Raw genomic sequence first — 24,458 nt, 5'->3', positions numbered from 1 at the left:
GTCCCTCCCGGCCGGGGAGCGCTGCGCCTCAACATTCCCATTCCCATTCCCATTCCCATTCCCATTCCCATTCCCATTCCCATTCCCATTCCCACTCCCATTCCCACTCCCGTTCCCACTCCCACTCCCGTTCCCACTCCCACTCCCGTTCCCACTGCCATTCCCGCAGGGATCCACAGCCCCCGCTGCCCAGCACAGTCTGGGGTGCGCAGGGGCAGCCCGCTGCTCGCTGTGGTTTACAGAATCCCAGGGTTACTGAGGCTGGAAAATCCCTCCCAGCCCATGGAGTCCAATCTGTGCCTCATCCCCACCTTGTCCCCAGCCCAGAGCACTGAGTGCCACGTCCAGCCCTTCCCTGGACACCTCCAGGCATGGGCACTCCAAAGCTCCCTGGGCAGCCCCTGCCAAGGCCTGAGCTCCCTTGCCATGGAGAAATTCCTCCTGGTGTCCAAGCTGAGCCTCCCCTGGCACAGCTTGAGGCCGTTTCCCCTTGTCCTGTCCCTGTTCCCTGGCAGCAGAGCCCGACCCCCCCTGGCTGTCCCCTCCTGTCAGGGAGTTGTGCAGAGCCAGAAGGTTCCCCTGAGCCTCCTTTGCTCCAGGCTGAGCCCCTTTCCCAGCTCCCTCAGCCCCTCCTGGGGCTCCAGCCCCTTCCCCAGCTCCGTTCCCTGCCCTGGACACGCTCCAGCCCCTCCATGTCCTTCCTGGACTGGGGACCCAGGAGTGGACACAGCCCTGCAGGTCTGCCTCAAAGAAGCCACCCTGAACCCTTCTGAGCATTATGTAGTGCCCCCAAAATACTAAATTCTGGCATCAGTGTAAGCTTGCTCAGTGCAGCTGAGGTGTAGCAGGGTGTGAGTTCTCCTCCTAAATCCGTCTGGCAGCTTTCCAGTACCTAAAGATAAACCTACAAGAAAGACAGAGAGTGTTTTAGTGCCAAGCCAAGGGGGAATGGCTTCCCACTGCCAGAGGACAAGGTTAGATGGGATATTGGGGAGAATTCCCTTGGGATCCTGGACTGGGATGAACACATCCGGTCCAAGATCCCCAAAACCAGAGTGTAGGGTGTTGGAGCAAAGTCTGCTATCTGCCTTTATTTCACTCTGCATGAGTTCTAGTGGCCATTTGGCTTCAGTTCTCCTAGAGCTCTGGAGATGTGAGAAGTCAGTCAGTACTGATAAAATCACAGTTAAAATAAAGTCACAGGACAATTTATCTTAAAATCAGCCCCTGGGTTCCACCATCTCCAGATAGAAAGAGGCTCAAATTTTGTGAGCACTAACACCCATTGCAAACCTTGCGCTTCACAAATTGTGACTTCTAATACAAAACCGAGTTTTTTCCATGCCAAAAGGTCAAAATAATTTCCTGGTACCCACAGAGGAGTTCCTGCGTGTGCTGAGTGTTCCCAGCGTGGGAAGATCTGCAAGGTCTGATTAAAACTTTTCCCGTATTTCAGGCATTTTTCCAGCCAGGAGACTGTGGAGATAGCAGAGCCACACATCCAGCTCCCCCTCTCCCAGGCATGGGAGAATGACAACACACATGGGAGGGACTGGATGTACCGGTGTGTCTCAGTAACACTAAGCAAGAGACATGTTTTGCTGATCTTGGCACATGAACAAAACAAAATATGAAAACCCTCGTGACTTATCCCAATCAACAAGTGATTGCAGATATTACCCAAGCAAAATTAAGAATTAAGCTTGAATAAATAGTAATTTATGCACTGGGACAGGTGAAACACAGTGGTGTCCTGGGCCTCTGTAAAGAGCTATCAGATCCTGTACTTTCTGAAAATGGAGTTGAGCCATTCTGAGAGAAAATTCTCTGCGTAATAAAACTCGAATTTAGAGCCAGCTTGGGAGTTATTTAAAGGTCTGCTGTGACCTGCAGCTCCTCACAGATTTTCATCAGCACCAGTGAAGAGTGGACAAGTTTTGTTTGACCTCAGGGTCCAGGCAGCAGCTTTCACCCTGTGCAAACTGTTCGGTAGTTAGGAGGGGAAACGCAGATGGAAGAGAATGGCTTTGGAGAAGGGTTCTGGAGAAATCCAGCGGAGTGGTGCTGTGGACACCAGATGCCAACAGCTTTGAGTCTCTCCTCCCTGAAGAGGGATTTACTTGTGAGTAGATCTAACACTGGCAGCTCTGTTCTAGTTTTTCCCAGGTGGATCAGGAAGAGTTTAGGAGTAGGGAAGGCTTTTGAGGGGTACTGGTGCATCTCCCTTTTGGGGAGTGGAGCCTTTGGAGGGCTTGGCAATCCCAAATCCAATTTATCTTTCCTTTTGCTCCCCGTTGTGTGATGCCATCAAGACAGGGACATTCCTTTAGGGGGTTCCTGCTTTTCAGCAGGGTGCTGTTTCCTTCCTGGCTATCATTTCTTACCATCCCATCTCACTAATGCTCTAATAGGATTAATGTTATTGACACTTCCCTCGGGGTAGTCATACAATAAATCTCCCCTTTCCGGGGTTGTTCCCCCAGGATGGGCATTTTCCCAGATATACGAACAGATAATACGAACCTGAAGCTTGTGCAAATTGGTTCCCCAGGAGCCTGACCTCCCTGTTGGGAATGACAAAGGGCCATCCAAGAGGCTTAGGAATAGCTGTCCTGGGCTTAATCCTGCTGAGCCACTTCTTTTCCTGAAAACAGCTTTTCCTGCCTGGCTACAACCAATCTCCAAGTGTGGGGGAGGTTCCAAGAGTGTGCCAGCACCAAGGCCAGGTTGGACAGGGCTTGGAGCATCCTGGGATAGTGGAAGGTGTCCCTGCCCATGGATGAGCTCAGCTGAGCTTCTCCTGCTGGAGCTTTGAATAAATTAATCAGATTAATCAGAATAAGCAGAATCAATGCGAATGGATCAACAGTGAAGTGCTAATATGTCACAATCATTAGGCATTGATCAATAATCCATAAATTAATGATGTTCCACTGGAAGAGATATTTTTATTTAGAAAGGTTGACTATTTATTTAGGAATGTTGACTGTTAGCACTCTGACGCTTTGTTAAAGAACTAATGTTAAACTAACTTCAGTAAAATTTTAATTACTTTCTTCTAACCTCACTCACAGTAGGTCCTTCTTGGAGGGCAGCAACGACCCTGTGCCCATCATTTATGCCATCACTTGATGACATCTTTTCCTCACTGATGGTATTTATGACATCATTTCTGTGGGTTTTATTATTTAGTGCCTTTATCCATGACACCATTTACACCAAACAGCATCATTGTCTTTGCGATGTCATTTCGGTATCATTTTGACTGCATGTGACATCATTAATTCAGTATCTTTACACCAAACCCTGATGTTTGATGGGGTTGTACTGACTGTGATGGTTTTAAAAGCCTTAGAAATAGAAACAGCCAGAGAGGTCATTGCTCCAAATGTGTAGAGTCCCACAGGGCTTTGTCCCTGTCCCCTGATGGCAGCAAGGGCTGTTCAGAACAAGGCAGCAGAGCAAAAAATCGGAATTAAACACATGGTGAATGGAGTCAAGCAAACAGCACAATGAATCCACATGCTGTGGCTTTAAGGAACTGCAGGGCATGGCTGTTAGCTGCAGTATAAATGGGAAAAGAGACCAAAATCTCTGTTTCCAAAGGATGCAGGAGATCCCGATTCAGCTACTTTGTTATTCAAGCAGTGATTAATGGTGGGGTGGCGTCATCCTCTCAGATCAAGGATATTAAGCAGTGATGGGTTGCAGACAAACAGCATTATAAATGCAAGATTGTTTCAGATCATTAGGAAAATACGTAAACTCATTTCTTTAATTAATCTGGCTTTAATGGCTGATTGCTTCTGATTAAAATAGCACGTGTCTGGGGGAAATGCGTCAAAATTGGAAGTAAAAGGAGAAACTCTTAATGGAGGGAGGGCAAAAAACATTTCCCCACTTAAAGAGAAGAAGAGAGAAAAAGGAAAAAGAAGTGTGGAAGATGGTAAAAGAAGGAAGACAAGACAATTCCAAGGGGAAAGCAAGCCAGCAGTTCTCCAGATGGGACTGGTGGGTTTTCCAGAGTTACAGGCTGTCATTGCCTTGCCAGAGCATCCCTCTGGAAGCAGAGTCCTGGCTGGGCTGGGCACTGCTCTCCCCAGGGTCCTGGTTACTGGACGTGTCCCCAGGCTTCAGGACTAGAAACAGGACAGCCCAGGGCACCAGCATTGCTGCCTTCAGTGGATCCATACAGCATTTCCTTAAGTGCCATGCCAGGCATTTCCCATGGGATAATGGAAGGGCGACAGAGGATGCCGGAAAACGCCTGTGGGATAAAAGCTGCAGCTGCCACTGGGCTGGAGATGCTGAGTAGCCGTGGGGCCGGCAGCGGGATGGAGCTGATGATTCCTGGTGTCCCGCTGCAGATATCCCCGCTCCCGGCTCCTTCAGCGAGCGACGCTTCTCCAGCATCCCGGGAAGTTATTCTCCCTCTTTCCCTTCCTGCTAACGGGGTTTGCTTCTCCTCTTAGGGAAAAAAAAAAAAGCTGTTTCCAGAAAGTGCTCTATTTTCTGAGAATGGCGGCTCCCAAGCTCATCAAATCCCTCATCCCCTTTCCTCCCCCGGCTCTCCCAAGGAGCGAGCGGCTGCTCCCGACCAGGCTTGTCAAAACACGCCAGGCGTTCCCGGGCTGGCACCGCTGCTCAGCGCCCCTGCACGGAGCAGGGTGATTCTGTTGTTAAATCACCCTTGAACAGCAGCATCAGCTCTGCATTCCCCCGGCTGAGGAGCCTGGCTGGGGAGGGCACGCTGCCAGCCGCTCCGGAGTGTCACAGGTGGTACGAGGTGACATTATCTCCGTGCTCCTGCTGTGGCAGGACTTTGGATCCCATTTGCTCTGAAATTCCTACCAAAACAATACCTCACGTGCTGCAGACCTTTGGATTTTCCTACGATACCTGTGCTGCTCGTTCCAAATGCTTCCCCCCTCCCCACTCCTCTTATATGAGCTGTGAATAAATAAACGTTGGAGTGGATGTGGATCGTTGCTGTGCTGCATGTCTCGGCGTGCTGGTTTCCTTGGAAAACCTGTGCTTATCCCCAGAAGGGTTTTCCAGACACACCAGCAGGGCTCAGCTGAGCCTGGAGCGGAGCCGGCACTGCTGCATCCCCCTCCCTGCACATGGAGCCTGCGTGCTCGGGCAGGTCCAGCAGCCCAAAAGGCATTCATTATGGAGTCATTAAAACTCAGTTACCTCTCCAGGCAGGAGTTAGGAGAAGGAAGCCTTGCTCTGGGAAATCAGCAGCACCAAGGTGGGATTTTAGCAGTGCTGTGGCTCTGCAGTGACTCAGGGAAGCCTGATTAGTTCCAGGCTTTCAAGAGACATTAGCTTGTGTCTGCTTCCTATATTCACTTTGCCAGCAGGTTTATTCTGCAAGCAACATCCTGAAATCCTGGGAAAACAGGAGGGAATGGCTTTGCCAGTGCGCAGGGCTGTGTTTACAGCATGGCAGAGGCTGGGAAGATGCAGATTTCTTGAGGGAAAGAGGCTAACAATAAATTTATAAGAATTGTTTCCTTGGGACTATCTGGGGCTTCCCGTGATGCAGCTGTGCTGTGAGCAGAGCCCATCCCAAATGTCCCCAAGATGTCTCTGAGCAGAAGGGGAGGCCATCAGATCCCCCTTTGCCTCCTCCCCTCTGGCTGTGGAAGCCTGGCTCCCACAGCCTCTCCTGGCTTTCCCTGGCTGCCACCCACCCCTGCCAGGGTGTCCCCAGGCTCGCTTTGCTTTGGAGATGTTTTGGAGCCCCAAACTGGTCCCAGTGCCCAGCCAAGCCCTCCCCAGTGCAGAACAGGAGGAAATGCCCCCACTTAATCCGATATCGAGTTGATAGACAGGATGATGCCTCCAGATCATCTTCAAGTCACCTCCTTTGGAGACCCAGGAAAACCTGGCTGTCCCCCTGTGCCAGGCCACTGAGCTCCAGACCCTGTCACCTCCGTGGTGCCCAAGGGGCAGGAGCAAAAGGATGCCTGGAGGCCCCCAGTGAAGCTCTGTGTGGTTTTCTGCTGAGCCCAGAGACATTGCAGACACCAGTGGCAGCTCTCCTTCCTGCTCAGTCCCGGGATCCCATCCTGGAGACTTTTTCATATCATACCCTCTGTTTGTTCTTCACCTCACGTGATTTTGGGAGCTGCCATTGCCAAAAAGCGGACTGGGGGTTCTTTGTTCCTGTTGTGCTGGCACCCGGGGAGGGCACGGGTTTCATTCCCAAACTGGATTTTCTCGGTTTTCCCTGTAGGGGCAGCAGTTGCCTTTCAAGCCAGCCTAGAGGAAGAAAAAGATCCGTATTTTATAAAAATTCACTGTTCCCAGTGAATGCAGCTCTGATACCAGGACTAAGGTCAGAATGAGCCTCTGTTAAGTGGGTTTAGCAGTTGTCATGTTCAGCTCAGTGCCTAAAGCCACCTAATGATTTGTGTTCTGTGTCCCCAAGCCAGCGCCGTTCCTCAGATTAGCATAAGGTCTATAAATCAAGCTTCTTTTGATGATGATGGTAATAACAATAACAATAATAAGAGATATTTTCGTTGTCCTGATCGATTTCAGGCAATAGGCTTGCCCTGGAGTGGGGATCTCCAGAGTTCCCTCCCCAAAACTGCTGCTGTCATGCATCAGGTGAGGGAAATTAAGGTCATGGTGTTAGAGAAAGGTTCTTCCCCCAGAGAGTGCTGGGGCACTGCCCAGGCTCCCCAGGGAATGGTCACAGCCCCAAGGCTGCCCGAGCTCCAGAAGCATTTGGACAGCCATCCCAGGCACAGGGTGAGACCATTGGGGTGTCTGTGCAGGCCCAGAAGCTGGGCTTGATGATCCCTGCGGGTCCCTTCCAACTCTGGGTATTCTATGATTCTGGCCTTAGAATAAATCTCTGTCTGGATCCTCTCATCCTTTCAAGGAAACATCAGATAAAACAGGTGGATATCCTCTTACCAGCGTGATAAAGATATAGAATCAAATAAACCTTGAGGGCATCAAGTTCTCCATGTGAGGACGAGCATCAAACTTTTTCCCAGCTTTGGGGCTTCTATAGTTTTTCCCACAACAGCCTCTGGATACAATAATCTGGTGCTGCTTTTGGGAAGAAAGGAAACAAGGGGAGAAGCTGAAGATAAGGTTCTCATTTTGATGGCAAATGTTGGCAACTTGAAGATTTAACACCAAAGTCCAAGTGGAGCAAGAGTACATTACTTGAGTGGGATTGCAAAGTAGTATAAGAAAACTCAGAATGATACAACCTCCTCACTCCTGCTGAGCCTGGACCCCTTCAACATGGCCACACAATTTATAAGTGTAAAAAATAATGTCATTTCCACCTCTGCTAAAGAAAGAGAAGGCAGCTCAAAGCAGCTTGGTGGCTCAGGTATTGCTGGGGCTCAGACCTTCCTCTCTCGGGCCAGGGGTGCCTTTCAGAGGAGAGGATGTGGGAAGAAGCAGAGGGTGTGTGGGAAGAAGGCGGGAGGTGGAGCGACTGCCATCAAATCCAGCGGGAGTTTTGTGTGGAGCACAATCCCATTAGCGGTGTTATTCACGGGTCACGGCCCGAGGGCTGAGGGTTGAATGTGTTTGTTCTGCAAATTGGGCTAATATTGTGAGGAGCATGAAAGAGGATGTGTAAACGTGTGTTTGGCCTCTGTTTGGAGATCACAGCAGAGAATGTTTCCTTGAAATTGTATTAGCTCAGATCCAATTTTAGGGTAACTTACAGCTAGGAAAGGCTTGCATGTCTTTAATAACAACCACGATCTCTTTAATGTTTAATACATCAGAAATTAGAGCAAAAAAAGTTTTGCTTTTGATTTGAAATGAGACAGCTGGAACCAAATGAAATCTGAAGCTCCTCGAATCAGCCAAGGCTTGGGCTTTGTCCTGGAGGGTGCTGTGACACCCAGGTGACCTGGCAGCCAGCAAAGGGAGAGGCTGCCCTGAGATTTTTGGATAAAAATGCGGATTGTGGAGATGGCATCATGAGAGATCACCCAAAGCTCAGGTTAGCACAGCAGCCTCACCCTAAAACAAGCTGTAAGTAGCTGAAACGCCTCTGGTTAGACGGGCTGTGCTGGAGTCCAGATTTGGAGCTGGGGATTCTCACAGGGCTGTATCAAACGCCACTGCCAGTGTGGTGGCTTCACTGTCAGACCTCCTGGCAATCACTCCCTTTGCTGCTTTCACTTTTCTGATGGCATTGCCATTGACTGTTGCCTCTGTCCTGGCTGGAAACAATTTTCTGCAGCAGCAATTTGATTTCCATGCTCAACCATCACTAGGTGTAATTATCACCACCGTAGGAGCACCCTTGGTGCAAGGAGGATTTATTAGACATGATTAATAAGCACAAATAGTTTATCTGGTGTCACCTGGTATCCCATGTCCCTCAGAACTCACCCTTGTGCACCAAGAGTTGCAAATGTCCTTCAATGCCTGTTTAAATACACAGCAGCAGTAACCCAGGGCAGATAATAATAGTCCTGAACCGAGCACTAAACCAGGGGAAAGCTGGTTCTAGCTGAGTGTGGTGTCGTATTTTTGATGCAGGAAGGGAGAATAATTCCTGTTGGGTATGCACATGAATGCAGATGTGATTTGGATGGCAGGAACAGGACGTTTAGAAATGGAAATCTCATTATCCTGACAGTAATTCAGGACTATTACAGGGAAGCTCAGGGTCTTTAATCAGTAACACTGTATTAGCATAACAGAGTTAATGGTGAGAAAGTAAAAGATACTGATTAAAGAACATTTTTCTCCACCTACTGATAGATCTGCCACCTTCTGTATCCAAACATCAGTGGGCCAAATCCTGCCTTTGATTTGCTGAACCCTTTTCCCTGAGCCAAGGGGAGCATAGGTGGGTGTGCCTCCTGCCCTAATCTGATATAGATATTTGTGGTGTCTGTTACCTTGGAAAGGTTCTTCTCTGGCTTCTTTCAAACCCCTCTGATGCTGAGGTGACAAGAGCTTTATTATCTCCATGCCCTGGGGGCTGTTATAGTGTAGTTCCCATAGGAATTGGGCATGGGGAGTCAGATGTGGAGGCCCATGTGGAGCACAGAGCTGCTGCAGCAGAATTCTCCTGGTGCCACTGGGCTTCTCGCAGCTTCTCTGGGTGTTTAACAACCCATGGTTATCTCCAGCTAAAATAAAAAAAAAGAACATGCTCTAAGGCCTTGGAGGAATTAGCTGGCTTCCCTGAGCGAGGGGAAGTGCTGACTTTCTGTGTCAGTTCAAAGTTATTCCCGGGGATGAATTAGCTCTTGTTCCGACCACATGCGCTGGAATGGGCTCCCTGACTCTGCTGCTGCCTCAGCAGCCAAATGCCAACGTGCATCAGGAGCCAGAAAGCCTCCAAGAGGAGATCTCCGACCCTGGCTGGTGGGATCAAGCTTTTGTGAAGTGTGTTTTCCTTGTGCAAAATATCTGGAGGCTTAAAATCATAACGGTGAGATAGTTTCAAATGCAACCAGCATTTCTTCTGGTTAAATAAACTCTGAGGAGCGCCCTTGTTCATTAGCAGAAAGATTTATAATGACTACAGAAGTTGCAAAAGGATATTTAGGCTGCCATCAGCAGCTTTGGTAGGACCAGAAAAGGCAGGGCAGGATCTTTAAAAACACAGGCCATTAAACACATAGACCACAAGTGTTTTGTTCTGTGTCTATTTAAGTCAGAGTAAAAATACACCAACAGAGGGAACAGATTGGCTTTTAAAATATTCCATGAGATAAACAACAGCTTTGGCTAAGTCCAACCAAATAAATTTTACCTAGAAGTTTAAGTAGTCTTGGAGGTCAGGGGAAGTGTTAAGGGTGATACAAACTTGTTCTACAAAAATAAACATTAGTTACATAGAATCACAGAATGGTTTAGGTTGGAAGGGACCTTGAAGCTCATCTCATTCTACCCCTGCCATGGGCAGGGACACCTTCCACTGTCCCAGGCTGCTCCAAGCTCTGTCCACCCTGGCCTTGGACACTTCCAGGGATCCAGGGGCAGCCACAGCTGCTCTGGGCACCCTGTGCCAGGGCCTGCCCACCCTCCCAGGGAAGGATTTCCTCCTAATAGCTGATCTACACCTACTCCCCCTTGTCCTATTACTCCATGGTTTGTAGTCAGAGGATCTGCTTCAACTCTGAAGTTTTTCTCAGGCTGAAATTATAGAGAGGCTAAACTAGAGGCTTTATGAAAGGAACCAACTGCAACCTCTTAGTGGAAAAGGGAGTATTTTACTGTTAGTTAGAAGAGCCAAGTGTCACCTCTTTTTTATTTTAATCTTATTCCAGCCCCGTGATTTCCCAAAAATAGACCCACTCACCAAGAACGTCACATTCATCTTGGTTCAGCTAATGATATTTATACTTTTTTATTGGATGGGATTAATTTTCCTATCCTGTTAATGCAGCATGTGATCATTAAATACCTTTACTGCACGCATAGACATATACTTTCTGTGTCAGAAAGGAAAGCAACTGGCATTTTAAATTACTGAGTGATAATTGTAGGTGGCTGTTTTCCATAGTGCTTAAGGAATTCCTTTCATTATGATAAATGGGTGTAAGGCTCCCTTTTTACACAGAATCAGTTCACAAGTGAATTTATTCGACAGTCACGGGTTGTGGGTCTACTGAAGAACATTTCCCACAAAGGTGCCTGTGTTAATGTAGTGAACATGTGTGACAGCACCTTATGGAGGAGAGGCACAGAGACTTCCCAAATGATGGGTTTGGGTACTAACTCCTTGTACAACTAATGCAGCAGCTCACATCCTGCCAAATTTCACTGAGCCTTATTTCACATCCACAGCTCAAGAAGTGCAGGGAGTGCCTAAGCAAAAAGAGATCAGTGGCAAGCACAGTAAATTATTATCCTGGCATTTTAAGTAAAAGGTTTTACAAAATCGATTCGCAGCCGTGCGCCATTAACGTATCAACTGCAAAAGTGAATTCCAGCATAGGAAATCTGCCAAAAAGAGGAGATTTTTATCCTGACAGGAGCAAAAGAAACAGACATTCAATCAGGGTAGATGTCAGTAAAGCCAAGAGAAATAAGAACCTCATTCTACACAGCACTGTTTCCCCAGACATAAAAAAGGTGATTAAAAAAGAGAGCCTCTAAAGCTTGAGTTCACAGCTCCTGAGTGGACCAGCCCAGTGCCTTCAACAAAACCACCACAGCCCCTGTAACCTCCCACAGAAAGCAAGAAGAAAACTGCTGGGGTTTGACCATGTTATATCAGGCAGCACCTCCCACGTGGAGCTTGTTTCTGTGCACAGAGGTTTGTTTCCTCAGCCACAACAACACAGAAAACTTGCCTGGGTCGCTATTTTTCCTGTCAAACAGGAATTTGAGCAATACTTTCCCCTGTTTTGCTTCAAAGGAAGCTTTCCCACCTCTTCCATTCAGCGTTGCACTGGTCCCTCATTCATGGGCTGTTTCAGGGAGATTCCTAAACCCTCCCAGTGTCTGTCCCAGGGCCGCTGGCTTAGTGGTTATGGTGGTGTTCCATCAAAGTTTGGAGACCTTGGAGGCCTTTTCCAACCATAATGATTCTGTGGCTGTGTGATTCCATAGAAGGTGTGCTACCCCACATCCACCCTGAACCCCCCAGCTGCAGTCTGGGGGTCAGGGGCCATCGGTCCATCGCTGTTGCTGCCAGGAAAGGTTTGGCTTTGACCAGTCTGTCACCAAAGACCTGCAAACACCCTGAAGAGGGGTAAAACATCCCATTCATTGTTAAATTTGAGTTTGAGTGGATTCTCCATATACACATAAAGAAAATAAGATGATTTTCACAGCTTTCTGCTTTCAGCACAGGACTCAAAGTCATTCCCAAAGCAGGACATGATAGCACCATTTCTCCACTCCCCCTATGTCCAGGTCCATGCCCCAAGCACTGCTGCACTGGGGCAGCCCTTTCCAATCTTGTGTAAAGAAGAGTAAATGACTTTACCTTAATGAATGGTAAACCCAGCCCACAACTCCCTTTTCCTTTATCCACGCTCACAGTGTTACTGACACACGCTGATTCAGAGGGGCAAGCAGACAAAAGTTTTTAATTTGTTACCCCAGTCCTCAATGGGGATGTTAAGGATTTTCCAGACAAAAGACTAAGACTCAGCTAGCCCCAGCTGAATGCCTCTTTCTGTTCATTTCTCTTTTGTGGTGTAACTGCTAACAGTGCTAAAAGAAAGAGCCCAATGACTGACGTGGTGCTTCATTCCCATTATTGGAATCTGTGCTCTGAAACACAGGATCAGCTGAGCCCTGGGCAGAGCTGGGAGCAAAACAACATATTTCCTCTGCAAAGCTCTGTTTGCCACCAGCCTGGCTTTGGGTGGGGCAAAACCTTTCCAAAAGTATAAATGGATGATATGTTTTGTTTGCAATCCACTCTGTCTGGGCAACATAGAAACTGTGCAATATGTAAGAGCCAAAACCAAGCAGAGTGTGAGTGCAGAGAGCAAATTTCAGTGTGAGAGTTACCAAAATGTACCCTCAGTAACTTCACAGGCAGCACCAGGCTGGCTGGGAGTGTGGATGTGCTGGAGGGCAGGAAGCTCTGCAGAGGCATCAGGACAGGCTGGATCCATGGGCTGAGGTTCAGCAAGGCCAAGTGCTGGGTCCTGCCCTGGGGTCACCCCAAGCCCTGCAGCTCCAGGCTGGGGCAGAGGGGCTGGAAAGGGCCCGTCAGGAGAGGCCCTGGGGGTGCTGTGCCAGCGGCTGGACAGGAGCACAGGGGGGCACAAGGGTCCCTGGGCTGGCCCTGCTGAGGGACCTCCAGGGCTGGGTCCAGTTCTGGGCCCTGAGAGCCCTGGAGGGGCTGGAGCGTGTCCAAGGAAGGGAACGGAGCTGGGGAAGGGGCTGGAGCCCCAGGAGGGGCTGAGGGAGCTGGGAAAGGGGCTCAGCCTGGAGCAAAGGAGGCTCAGGGGAACCTTCTGGCTCTGCACAACTCCCTGACAGGAGGGGACAGCCAGGGGGGGTCGGGCTGTGCTGCCAGGGAACAGGGACAGGACAAGGGGAAACGGCCTCAAGCTGTGCCAGGGGAGGCTCAGCTTGGACAGCAGGAGGAATTTCTCCATGGCAAGGGAGCTCAGGCCTTGGCAGGGGCTGCCCAGGGAGCTTTGGAGTGCCCATGCCTGGAGGTGTCCAGGGAAGGGCTGGACGTGGCACTCAGTGCTCTGGGCTGGGGACAGGGTGGGGATGAGGCACAGCTTGGACTCCATGGGCTGGGAGGGATTTTCCAGCCTCAGTGACCCTGGGATTCTGGGATTCTGTGATTGCATGACAACCAGTATGGACTGCCCTTGCATCCATAACCATGATGTACCTTTGGCATGGCTGCAGACTTTGGGGGAGGAGAGAACAAGCATGTGTGTTCATTTTAGCACTAAAGGGACTGGGAGTTCACTCTCAATATTTGCTTCTCCTCTTGTCAGAGTGTATTGGCAAGTATAATAATTTCATTTGCTTTCTAATGCCTCAAATCTAGAGGAGATGAAAGCTAAATTTCACAAAACAGGGGAGTGAAGAGTAGGCAGAGGAGCAAAGTGAGCAGCAGTGAGTTGTTACTTCCCATTGAAAAAATAAAAAAAGTTAACTAGTCCAAACTAAAAAGTTAACTAGTCCAGATAAGAAATTCTGAACTCCAAACTTCTTGAAATAATTCCCTACAAACCAGTTTTTTACACCTAGAAAGAAGTTAGCATGGCCTTCAGCCTTCTAAGGGTAAATGAGGGTGATCAGCATATTTTAAAAGAAAATAAAAATTCTGAGCAGGAATGAAAAATGTAGGTGGAATTGAAAAGCAGTATCACACAGATAATTTACTGCCTTCGAATTAGCAGAAATGTTACCAGAAAACATTTTGTTTCCTGAATCTATTAAAAAGCTGCCTTGGTCATGAAGAAAATCTGTCTTAGATGACTGTGGTAATTTTAGAAAGCTGCTGACCAGCCGTGACTGTACATCTGCTGAATAACTTGGCAAACTGCCCCTGTTTCCAGTCCTTCATCCTGGATGATTTAATAAGATGTGGCTTTGAATGCAGCATGATACAGTTGGATTCATTTCATGCCAACTCCTGACACTGATTTTTTCTGAAGCTCTTTCAGAGCTTTTCCCCCCCTGTTTTCCTGCAGGGATGGATTGCACTGGTCAGGGGAAGTCACACTATTGTTGTTATTATAACATTTCTTTTGTCTTGAGCAAGAGCTGGGTTGTAAAATAGTGCTGCAGGCTGGAACCCCTGGCTGGAAGCAGAGCAGAAGTGGAAACATCCCATTTCACCAAACCTAGTGTCTGCCATCAGAGGCAGGCAAAGCACCTCCTTCCTCTCACCAAGATTGCTGAATTCACCCTGAGGTCAGCTGGGTCATTTACTGCTGCGAGGCTGCTCCCAAAGCATCCCTTTCTATCCAAGAATCCTCCTGATGTCCGGTCCGTGTTCACTCCTGTATGGTTTGCAGCCATCTGAGTGCCCTCTCAGAAGCTGTGCACCAGCCAGCACTGCTTCCCTGTGGTCCTGCCCGTGGCTGGCTGTGGCTGTGGCTGTGTGTGGGGAGTGTAAATCTCTCCCTAGGTGCTGATAGCGTCACTTCAGACCTGCCTCAAACTCCTGTTTGCCGCTACGTGGCCGTGCCATACAGAGGGCTCCCAGCTGCCTGGAGATCTGCTGGTCTGTTCAAGCCTTTCTCTTTCTTTGTCCTACTGAGCTGATGAGTTTGCAGCAGAAATCCCTTCTTGCTGCAAGAATTTCTCACTGTTAAGCTTCATCCTATCTCTGACTTGTTCTCTGTGCTGGGGCAGTGTCAAGCTTTGTGATGTCAAAAACCAACTTCCAACCAAACTTCCTTACCTTGGTCTTCTTCAGGCCATCCAAGCCCAAACCCTGTCTGACAGAGCCATACTAAAAACAATGGCACTGGATTAATTCATTAATTCATTAATTGCTCTTCCTAGTTCATAGAATCCCAGGGTTACTGAGACTGGAAAATCCCTCCCAGCCCATGGAGTCCAAGCTGTGCCTGATCCCCACCTTGTCCCCAGCCCAGAGCACTGAGTGCCACGTCCAGCCCTTCCCTGGACACCTCCAGGCATGGGGACTCCAAAGCTCCCTGGGCAGCCCCTGCCAAGGCCTGAGCTCCCTTGCCATGGAGAAATTCCTCCTGGTGTCCAAGCTGAGCCTCCCCTGGCACAGCTTGAGGCCGTTTCCTCTTGTCCAGTCCAATTCTTTCATGATTCACTATTCTGAATAGTCTCTTGCCTTTAGCATGCTTGAATCTTTGAGCTTTTTTTGTGCCTGTGGTTTGGTGAACATACAACCAAGAAGTTTACCTTTCTATAGATACAGCACAGATCCACATAGTTTCTGTAGTTTCTGTCCTCCTCTTACTACATGGAAAAAGAAACTCTTATTTAAATTTGTTGTTACCCTTGGAAAACCCCGTTCAGCTGGGTTTTGAGGCTTTCTGAATTTATCTCGGGGTTTTTGAATCTCCAAACCATTCCACAGCCTGAGTGTTTTGCTGCATGGGGTCATGCTGCTCCAGAACTGGAAGGGCCTGCCATGTTCCAGAAAGGCAAGCACGTAATTATGGGGTGGCCATGCTGATGACGCCCACAGAGGGTAAAGCCACACTGCAAGACCAGAAACTCTGCTTCCAAAGAGGTCAAACCACTTAGGATCCCCGGAGGTTTCTGTGGTTTCTGGGAGAACAGGCTGTGTCACACACGTTTAAATGGTGCTTGCCAGAGGGGAGAGCATGTGGAGCACTTTCTCTCCATTAGGACAGCATGGATGAGATCTGAATTCAGCCCTTTCTGCAGAAAGCAATAATTATATGTGTCATTCCTTTTCCAGTTCTCCCACTGATAACCAAAATGTGGCATCAGCTACGGAATTGGTTTCCTTGTGAGAATAAACTTCTCCCTACACATGTGCCCAGAAGGCAAAGGACTGCCCAGAAGAGCAGAAAGTGCATCTGAAGAGCCCACACTTCAAAAGGAGCAGCAGGGACCTGGCAGTGCCCCCAGATTAAAGAGGTTTGGCACCCAGAGTACAAGTGTGCCCCCAAAATCAAGCATCACTCTGCTGACATGGCTTTGCACTGGTGAGCTGAGATGTAATGCCAACTGAGAGAGAATCAAGAGCTCGGGTTTCTGGATGCCTCCATCCCACCCAGCAGCAGCAACAACACAGCATTGCCTGCTCAGCACAAGCACCAGCTGCTGCATGTGAGCCAGGGAAGTTCAGGGGGAAGAGGGACACCCTCCTCATGGGAGGCAAGGTACACAAGGAACTCCCAAAGGTAATGTGCTGCCACATCACCTTCCAGTGTGAAGGTGTGACCCAAAAGCAGGCTGAGTTGCTCCAAGCCCGCACCCTCCACCTCCTCTGAGTCTGCACCACACCCCTTCACCTTCCTGCCTCTCTCTATGCCAGATCAGCCTCCCAGCAGCTCATCTCTGCCCAGCCCACACCTCATGCCCAGGGCCAGGACAGGGACACACTCACGGAGATCTGCTCACCTGGGCTGCTGTGTGAGCCCTGGCTGAGCTGAGCCACTGCCAGCCTGTTCCATGTCTGCAGGGCTCATCCGCTTGAGAACGATGAAGTTGAGGTGTCTGGAGGATGCAGTGAATTGGGATCTTGTGGGTTTGCTTTCTGCCCTTGTGTTGGAATTAATTTGTTTAGGGGGAATAACTAAAACCAAAGGAAATGAGGACATTCAGCTCTGGGCCACCTGGGTTAATGCACACCTTGTCGGGAGGTGACAGCAGAGCAGCACTCCCGTGTGTCTGACTTCCTGCTGCCTCAGCTCTGTGAGGCTCAAAGGCTGGCAACAACCAACTACAAGTGCAAGGTGCTGCACCTGGGCCAGGGCAACTCCCAGGATCAATCCAGGGGATGAGCAGCTGGAGCAGCCCTGGAGAAGGACCTGGGGGTGCTGGGGGTGAGAGCTGGGACCCAGAGCCCCCCCATGCCCTGGGCTGAGCCCCAGTGTGGGCAGCAGGGGAGGGGGGGGATTCTGCCCCTCTGTCCCTGTGCTCAGGTGAGACCCCACCTGCAGAGCTGCCCCAGCCCTGGGGCCCAGCACAGGAGGGACCTGGAGCTGCTGGAGAGAGGCCAGGGGAGGTACCAGGATGATCAGAGGGATGGAGCAGCTCTGCTGGGAGGAAAGGCTGGGACAGCTGGGATTGTTCAGCCTGGAGAGGAGAAGCTTTGGGGTGACCAAATTGTGGCCTTCCAGGGCCTGAAGGGGCTGACAAGAAAGATGGAGAGAGATTCTGTACAAGGGATGGAGGGACAAGGGGCAATGGCTTCCCAGTGCCAGAGGGCAGGGATGGATGGGATATTGGGAAGGAATTGTTCCCTGGGAGGGTGGGCAGGCCCTGGCACAGGGTGCCCAGAGCAGCTGTGGCTGCCCCTGGATCCCTGGAAGTGGCCAAGGCCAGGTTGGACTTTGGGGCTTGGAGCAACCTGGGATAGTGGAAGGTGTCCCTGCTCATGGCAGGGGTTTGGTACTGGATGATCTTTAAGGTTCTTTCCAACCCAAATAATTCTGTGATTCTATGATTATTTCCTCTCCTAAAATCATGGCCACTCATCAGATAATGAGGAATGACTGCCAGCCAGCAGGAAGAGATTCTTGCTTAGAGAACTGTTCCTTGGCAGTGAAGGAATGAGTTTGCATGGAAAAGGAAAGCAGAACACAGAATTAGGGGCTGACACCTTTCCTCCCTGGACCATGTAATTAATATCTTTGGGTTTAAAAGCATTGCACAGAGAGCTGAAACCATGCCTCACTCGTACAGGTGCAGGCAGTGAGTTCTGTACTGTGGGAATTACCCCAGTGCTCAGACTGGCAATGGGAGCATTTTCTTCATTCCTGGAAAAAACAGCTAATGGCACACACTTAGCTGGGGACCGAGGAAAATTTAGGTTCTCTGTCCTTTCAGTGCTAAAGAAATATACTTCCATTAATGGCAATTACAGGCCACCAAAGCAGTGAGGAGCAGGAGGGTTTATAAGAAAAAAGAAGAGAGGTTTCAGAAGAGGTTGGTGCATTAACTTTCTCAGTTGTGTTTTGAATAGAGCTTGGTTTGGAAATTGATGCATCTCTACAGAAAATCCATAGATGAAGCAGAAACAAGGAAATTATTCAGGACAGGACTATCTGATTGCACTGCAAGAGAACAAAAATAATGCTGCTGTGGAAATGTGAGTCATGAACTAACCACCCTCAGCATCACCAGAACTGAAGATGGAAAGAAAAAAAATAAAACAAAACAACAAATGAGAACACAAGACAGAACAATCTGATAATGTTGCATTTGGAACAGGCATGTTTGTGAATGGTTTTGGCCTCTGATTTAGATATAAAGAAAACACAAGGAGCAAAAAAGAACGTTACAATACTCATGGAGGGTGAAAATGGCAGTGTGGCTGTTGTGTAAATGCTTTGTCCAGAGTTTTGGGATATGCACTAGAGATGCTGTGACTCCTCATAGAATTATATCTTATTGATAAGATTTTCCCTGTCCTAAAAAAAATATCCTGTGAAACCATTCAAAATACATATCTGAACAATTTCATGAGATACAATAGGATGTGATGATTTAATGTGGTGTGAGAGGAGCAAGGAAGGGATTTTGTGGGGTAACTGTGTCCTTGACTACACAGAACATAGAAATCCCTTTCTGAAACAGAAACGGGGATCACAGACTATTTTTTTATTTAATTACCCTTTTAACATCACATTTACAATCCCTAACAAAAAACTCTTTGAGTTCTCTTTTTCTCCCTCACGCACAGCAGTTCATGTGCACACTATAATATGCAAAATATTATATGTAATATGCAAAATCCTTTTCCTACTAAAACCAACTGCAGATTTCTTACAGTGAATAATTATGCAGAAGATGGAATGGGTATTTTCCTCGGTATTTACAAAATACCCTCAATAGGTTTCAAAGCAACACTGTATGTAGTCTCACGCTGGTTTTGTTATAAAAGATGATAGGCTAGAAGTGACTTGTGGTAGATATGTCTAATATAAACTAAATGAACCACAGGAAAGGGGCCAAGCAGCCCTGCACAGCGTCACTGGGACACAGCTGAGTCACTCTGCCCTGCTCCAACAGAGAGCCCATAATTTTGCCCAGAAGCTTTAAACCATTTACTTATTCTCATATTTTCTTTTCCCTTTCACTATTACAGGCTTTCCCTAACCTGTTTGAGCCTTAGCATACTCTTGCATTAACACTTGCTTTTGGATATTGAGAAGGTGGGAGACAGGTGAGGTACACACTTTCAAACAGAATTTCACTAGTGGACTAAACAGATCATGAAAATTTATTTATTCACTGAAAATTCTCAGCTGCAGCAGCACTAGGCTGAATATGCAGGCAGGGAGTAAAGTCTGACTCTGTATAAAACACAAGCCTCCCCAGGATGTGCTGTGGGCCAAAAGCTCAGATAACTCTGTTTCCTTAGCTACATGCTGGTAGCTATTCAGTCGTGAGGGTTTAGCTGAAAATGGGTATAATCAGCATGGGGATGTTTTGCTTATGCTTTTGCCCAAACTGTTTTATAACCTGATGTGTCACCACTGTGCTGCTCAGGCTTTTCCACAGGATGCCTCTTTTTTTTCTTTGCTTTTCTAAGCCTCTCTAAGCTTTTCTGGATAGGTCATTACAATGCCATCATTCCATGCTGCCAGCCTTGCCAGCGGGATGTGACTGTGGAGTGTCTGCAGGGAGGGCTCCCAGCAGGGCCCAGCCTCTGCTCCGGGGGCCCAGCAATGGCACCAGAGCCACGGGCAGGGCCTGATGGCAGCAATTCCCCCTGGCCAGGAGGCACAACTTCTTCCCTGGCCACTGCCCAGCCCTGAACACATTGGCCACAGAGGCTGTGGGCTCTCCGGCCTGGGGCTGTGGCACAGCTGTGTGCACACAATGCTGTGCCCTGTGCTCTGGGATGGCCCTGCTGGAGCAGGGAGGTGCCACCAGCTGCCCTCTGAGCTCCCTTCAGCCTCAGCCATCCTGGGATCCTGTGTTTATAACCAATTCTGGTGGTGCTCCGGACACAGCTCCCAGCTGGAAGCATCCTTCCCTGGCTGCAAACTTCATGCTGCCACTGGTTTTTACCAGCTGCTTATTTCTACCTGCTCTTGACGGGAACAAAAAAAACGTGTTAAAAAGAGTTGGGCTCGTGTGAGGAGACTCAGGGGTGTCTTTACCATGCCACAACTCCCTGACAGGAGGGGACAGCCAGGGAGGGTCGGGCTCTGCTGCCAGGGAACAGGGACAGGACAAGGGGAAACAGCCTCAAGCTGTGCCAGGGGAGGCTCAGCTTGGACACCAGGAGGAATTTCTCCATGGCAAGGGAGCTCAGGCCTTGGCAGGGGCTGCCCAGGGAGCTTTGGAGTGCCCATGCCTGGAGGTGTCCAGGGAAGGGCTGGACGTGGCACTCAGTGCTCTGGGCTGGGGACAAGGTGGGGATGAGGCACGGCTTGGACTCCATGGGCTGGGAGGGATTTTCCAGCCTCAGTGATCCTGGGATTCTGTGGTTCAGTGATCTATGTGTGTCCCTTCCAACTCAAGACATTCTACGATTCTATGGAAAAACCCACATGCCCCATGCTGCCAACCCCTGCAGCAGCCGCCTTCAATCCCCTCATACCCATCACTACCTTACTTTGAGTGCAATCCAGTTAGTTTTAAGAAAAAAAAAAAAAAAAAAAAAAAAAAAAAAAAAAAGCCAGAAACACCCATGAAAGACCCTTTTTGGCTTTGGTTGCCCATGTTGGAGGACAAAGCAAATTCTGAGGGGAGCTGCAGACGTGAGCAGCATTCCTGGTTTGGGATGAATTTCTGCCATTAAGAAGCAACAGAGAGGAGATTGTACTAACTTTTTAAAAATCTCTCTTTGCCAGAGCTTCTCTAATGATGGAGATATGCACATCATAGCTGAAGTTCTCACAGAGCTCTGAGAAACAGATAGCTTTAAAGTTTGCTTCCACATCCCCACTTGCCCCATTCTCAGCACAGCCTAGGTACAGGGTTTTGACTGAAGTGGTCTTAAAATTTAGCTAATTTAAATGCTAATTAGACTAATTGATGAATAAAACATGGTAGAGATTGGCTAGGAAGTTTCTGCTGTTGCTTTACATTATCAGATAGATAAATTCTCTAAAACAGGACTCCAAGGGACAGCAGCACATTCTGTTACCCGTTGAACAAGGTGTTATTTTCGGTAATTCTAAACCATGGAGTTGGTAATACATTGCACAGCTGCATAGAAGAAAGAGAAGCAATTTTAAATTTTTCAGAACTAGCACATCTTGGACACTGACTACCAAGAAGAAGGTTAGGTTGTCCTGAGCCCATCTGCTTCACGGGGTTTGCTCTGACTTTCATACACAGAGAAAGCCAATGTACCTTGTCTCTGCCTCTGTTTCCCGACTGCAGTCGATGCAGTTGTTCTGCCTCTACAGAGGAATTAAACCATTCCCCTCGTCTGACTCTGCATTGGCATTTTTGTTTTTACTGAGCTCCGTGAAGTCAGTGATGCTCCATAGCGGCAAAGCAGATGCAGAAATAGGTCAGACAGCTCATGGCTCCCCTCAGGGCTCCCTCCTCCGCCTCGGCCCCGCCTGGCTGCGAGTGTCCCGGGCTGGACGAAGCCGTGAGGGGACGCGTGAAGCCGAGAGGGCCCGGGTGAAGCTGCGATGGGGCAGGTGATGCCGTGAGGAGCCATGAGGAGCTGCGCTGTGCCGAGTGTAAGCCGTGAAGGGGCGGACGAAGTAGTGAGGAGGCGGGCGGAGCCGTGAGGGGACGGGAGGAGCGGGGCTGGGGCGGTCCCTGGGGCGGCTGAAGCCGTCAAGAGGCGGCCCCGCTCCACCTCTTCCTGCGGCAGCCGCGCAGTTGCAGCCATGGCGCCTCGCCGGGAAGCCGGTCTGCTGCTGCTGCTCCTCGTCCTGCCGCCGGCGAGCGCGGGGCTGAGCGGCTACTTCGGCACCAAGTCCCGCTACGAGGAGGTGAACCCGCACCTGGTGAGCGACCCGCTGTCGCTGGGTCCCGGGGCGGGCGGGTCGCTGCCCGCCTCCTGCACTCCGCTGCAGCTCCGCGCCGTGCTCCGGCACGGTACCCGCTACCCCACGGCCGGGCAGATCCGCCGGCTGGGCGAGCTGCACGCCCGGCTGCTCCGCCGGGCCCCGGGAGCCGCCGCCTGCCCCGCCGCCGCCGCTCTGGCCGACTGGCCCATGTGGTACGAGGAGAGCCTGGACGGGCGGCTGGCGCCGCAGGGCCGGCGCGACATGGAGCAGCTGGCCCGGCGCATGGCCGCCCGCTTCCCCGCGCTCTTCGCCGCCCGCCGCCGCCTGGCGCTGGCCAGCAGCTCCAAGCACCGCTGCCTGCAGAGCGGGGCGGCCTTCCGCCGCGGCCTCGGGCCCACCCTCGACTTCGGCGGCGACGGTGAGTGCCCGACACCCTGCCCTGGGGAGGGCCTTGGCTTTTACTGAAGGACTGACGGATTCGCAGCTCTCCCAAGGGGATGGGAGACTCCTGTCCCTCCTTGAGGGCGCGCCAGGTGCTCTCTGGGGGCCTGCTCCCTGAGGGGGTGAGAGAGCCCCATGGCCTGACTGAATGACTCCCGTGTCCTCCCTGGGGGACTGGGGCAGCCCCTGGCCCTCCCTGAGGGATTCCCGGCTCTCCCAAAGGGGATGGGGGTGTCTCACACCATCTCTGCTCTCCCTGAGAGCTGGGGGAGCCTCGATCCAACCCTGAGGGGGCACCATGATCTCTCTGAGGGGCTGGGGGACTCCAGATGCCTTCCTGGGTGGCTGGAAGAATCCCTTCCTGAGGGAGCCCCCCATGCTCCCAGAGGGGTTGGGGATGTCCCCTGCTCTCCCTGGGGTTGAGGGAAGCCACAAGACCAGTCCCACATCCCCTATGCCCAGGTTGAGGGGGACCCTGCATCCCCTCCATAGGGACTGTGGTGAGTGGGCTGTCCCTTGGAGGGTGTCACGGTGGCCGTGTGCTGGTACCCTTGGGGATGGTGGTGCTCCTCCTGATGCCCACTTTTCTTTCAGAGGTGGAGGTTGAAGTTAACGACTCCCTGATGCGGTTCTTTGATCACTGTGCCAAGTTTGTAGCCCTGGTGGAGGAGAATGACACGGCCATGTGCCAGGTGAATGCCTTCAAAGAGGGGCCCGAGATGAAGAAGGTCCGGGAGAAGGTGGCCAGTGCCTTGTGTTTGCCGGTGGAGGAGCTAAATGCAGGTAAGGAATTCCTGTTACAGGTGGCTTCGGCTCCAAGGCTGGCCAAGAACAGACTTCCAAGATGTGTAGTTATGCAGAGGAGGTAATTTAAAGTGGCTGTCGCTTGGAGATGCAGTCTCTAATTAAGTGCATGAGACTGTAAGTCTGTGTTGGTGTTGCAGTAATGAATGATTGTTGGATAGCAGTCAGAAGAAAAAGATGTTTGAAAACATCTTTCCTTCAGCTGAAATCAGTTTTACCTGGTTTTGGAGGGATTTGAGTGTTTTAGTTTTACTTTCTGGAGCAGGTGTAGCTTTTGTGAAACGCATTACAACTCAAGCACGTAAATGACCTGAGGAAAAGCAGCCCTGTGTGTCTGTGTGGTAACTCACCTGTCCAGAGCAGAAGTGCCGGGTTTCCCTGTGTTTTCAAGTGGTGGGAAAAGCCCCCCAAAATAAGTGTTGCTGTTGGGATTGCAACATTAGGGACACTCTGGAAACAAAGTTCAGCCTTGTGCTGCTCCTACTCAGCTGCTGATGTGGAGGGGAAGTTGTCTAAGACCTCACAGCTACCCTGTGCTGACTCTTCTGACCTGTGTGGCTGCACCAGCAGCTGACACCTGTTACACATCAGCAGGTGGGCAGCATTTAATGTGAAATGCTCTTGTTTTCCCCTTGCAGTGATGTAATGTGAAGTTTGCAGTCCAAAATTTTGATTTTGCGCAATAATTCTGCTAAACTGTGTATTTTTGGTGCTTCTTTGTCCTGCCAGTTATTTATTGGATTTCATTGTTTGCATTGTGAAACAGTAATTGCAATTCATTTTAGAGGTAAACTGAGGAGAGGAAGTTGCTGCTTGTGTAGCAGTGGTTTATCTCTTGTTTGTTTGTTGGATTTATTGCAGATCTTGTTCAAGTGGCTTTCCTCACCTGCTCATATGAGCTAGCCATAAAAAATGTGACCTCCCCGTGGTGTTCTCTCTTCAGTGAAGAAGATGCTAAGGTACGTGGGGCTTGGAGCAACCTGCTCTAGTGGAAAGTGTCCCTGCCTGTGGCAGGGGGTTTGGAATGAGGTGATCTTCAATGGCCTTCCATCCCAAACCATTCTGTAATGTGTGTTTTTCATATGATAGAAGCATGTGGTCACATTCACTCTGGGGTACATCAGATGAGGTCTTCCAGGGCCTCTAAGACTCTTCATT

General features: G+C 49.8%; 1 protein-coding gene and 1 long non-coding RNA gene across 2 annotated transcripts in view; one reads left to right on the top strand and one right to left on the bottom strand.

The window, feature by feature from the left end:
* Window positions 1-2,908: 2,908 nt before the first annotated feature.
* LOC147652020 (uncharacterized) lies at window positions 2,909-21,908 on the bottom strand. The gene is made up of 3 exons (XR_015289916.1): window positions 21,439-21,908; window positions 8,901-9,134; window positions 2,909-6,270 (listed from the first exon to the last, which is right to left on the bottom strand). It is a non-coding gene; the product is annotated as an uncharacterized LOC147652020 (long non-coding RNA).
* Window positions 21,605-24,458, top strand: part of MINPP1 (multiple inositol-polyphosphate phosphatase 1) — a 16,277-nt gene continuing 13,423 nt past the window's right edge. The window contains exons 1-3 of the mRNA XM_086900017.1: window positions 21,605-22,473; window positions 23,091-23,279; window positions 24,162-24,259. Of these exons, the coding sequence (XP_086756143.1) occupies window positions 21,933-22,473; window positions 23,091-23,279; window positions 24,162-24,259 (828 nt within the window). The 5' untranslated portion in view covers window positions 21,605-21,932. The remainder of the gene's footprint in view (window positions 22,474-23,090; window positions 23,280-24,161; window positions 24,260-24,458) is intronic.

The sequence above is a fragment of the Cyanistes caeruleus genome, chromosome 8 (genome assembly GCF_971803275.1).
Source record: "Cyanistes caeruleus chromosome 8, bCyaCae1.hap1.1, whole genome shotgun sequence".
Classification (NCBI taxonomy): Eukaryota; Metazoa; Chordata; class Aves; order Passeriformes; family Paridae; genus Cyanistes; species Cyanistes caeruleus.
Note: the sequence above shows the minus strand (reverse complement) of the source record. Positions and strands in the feature narration are given on the sequence as shown.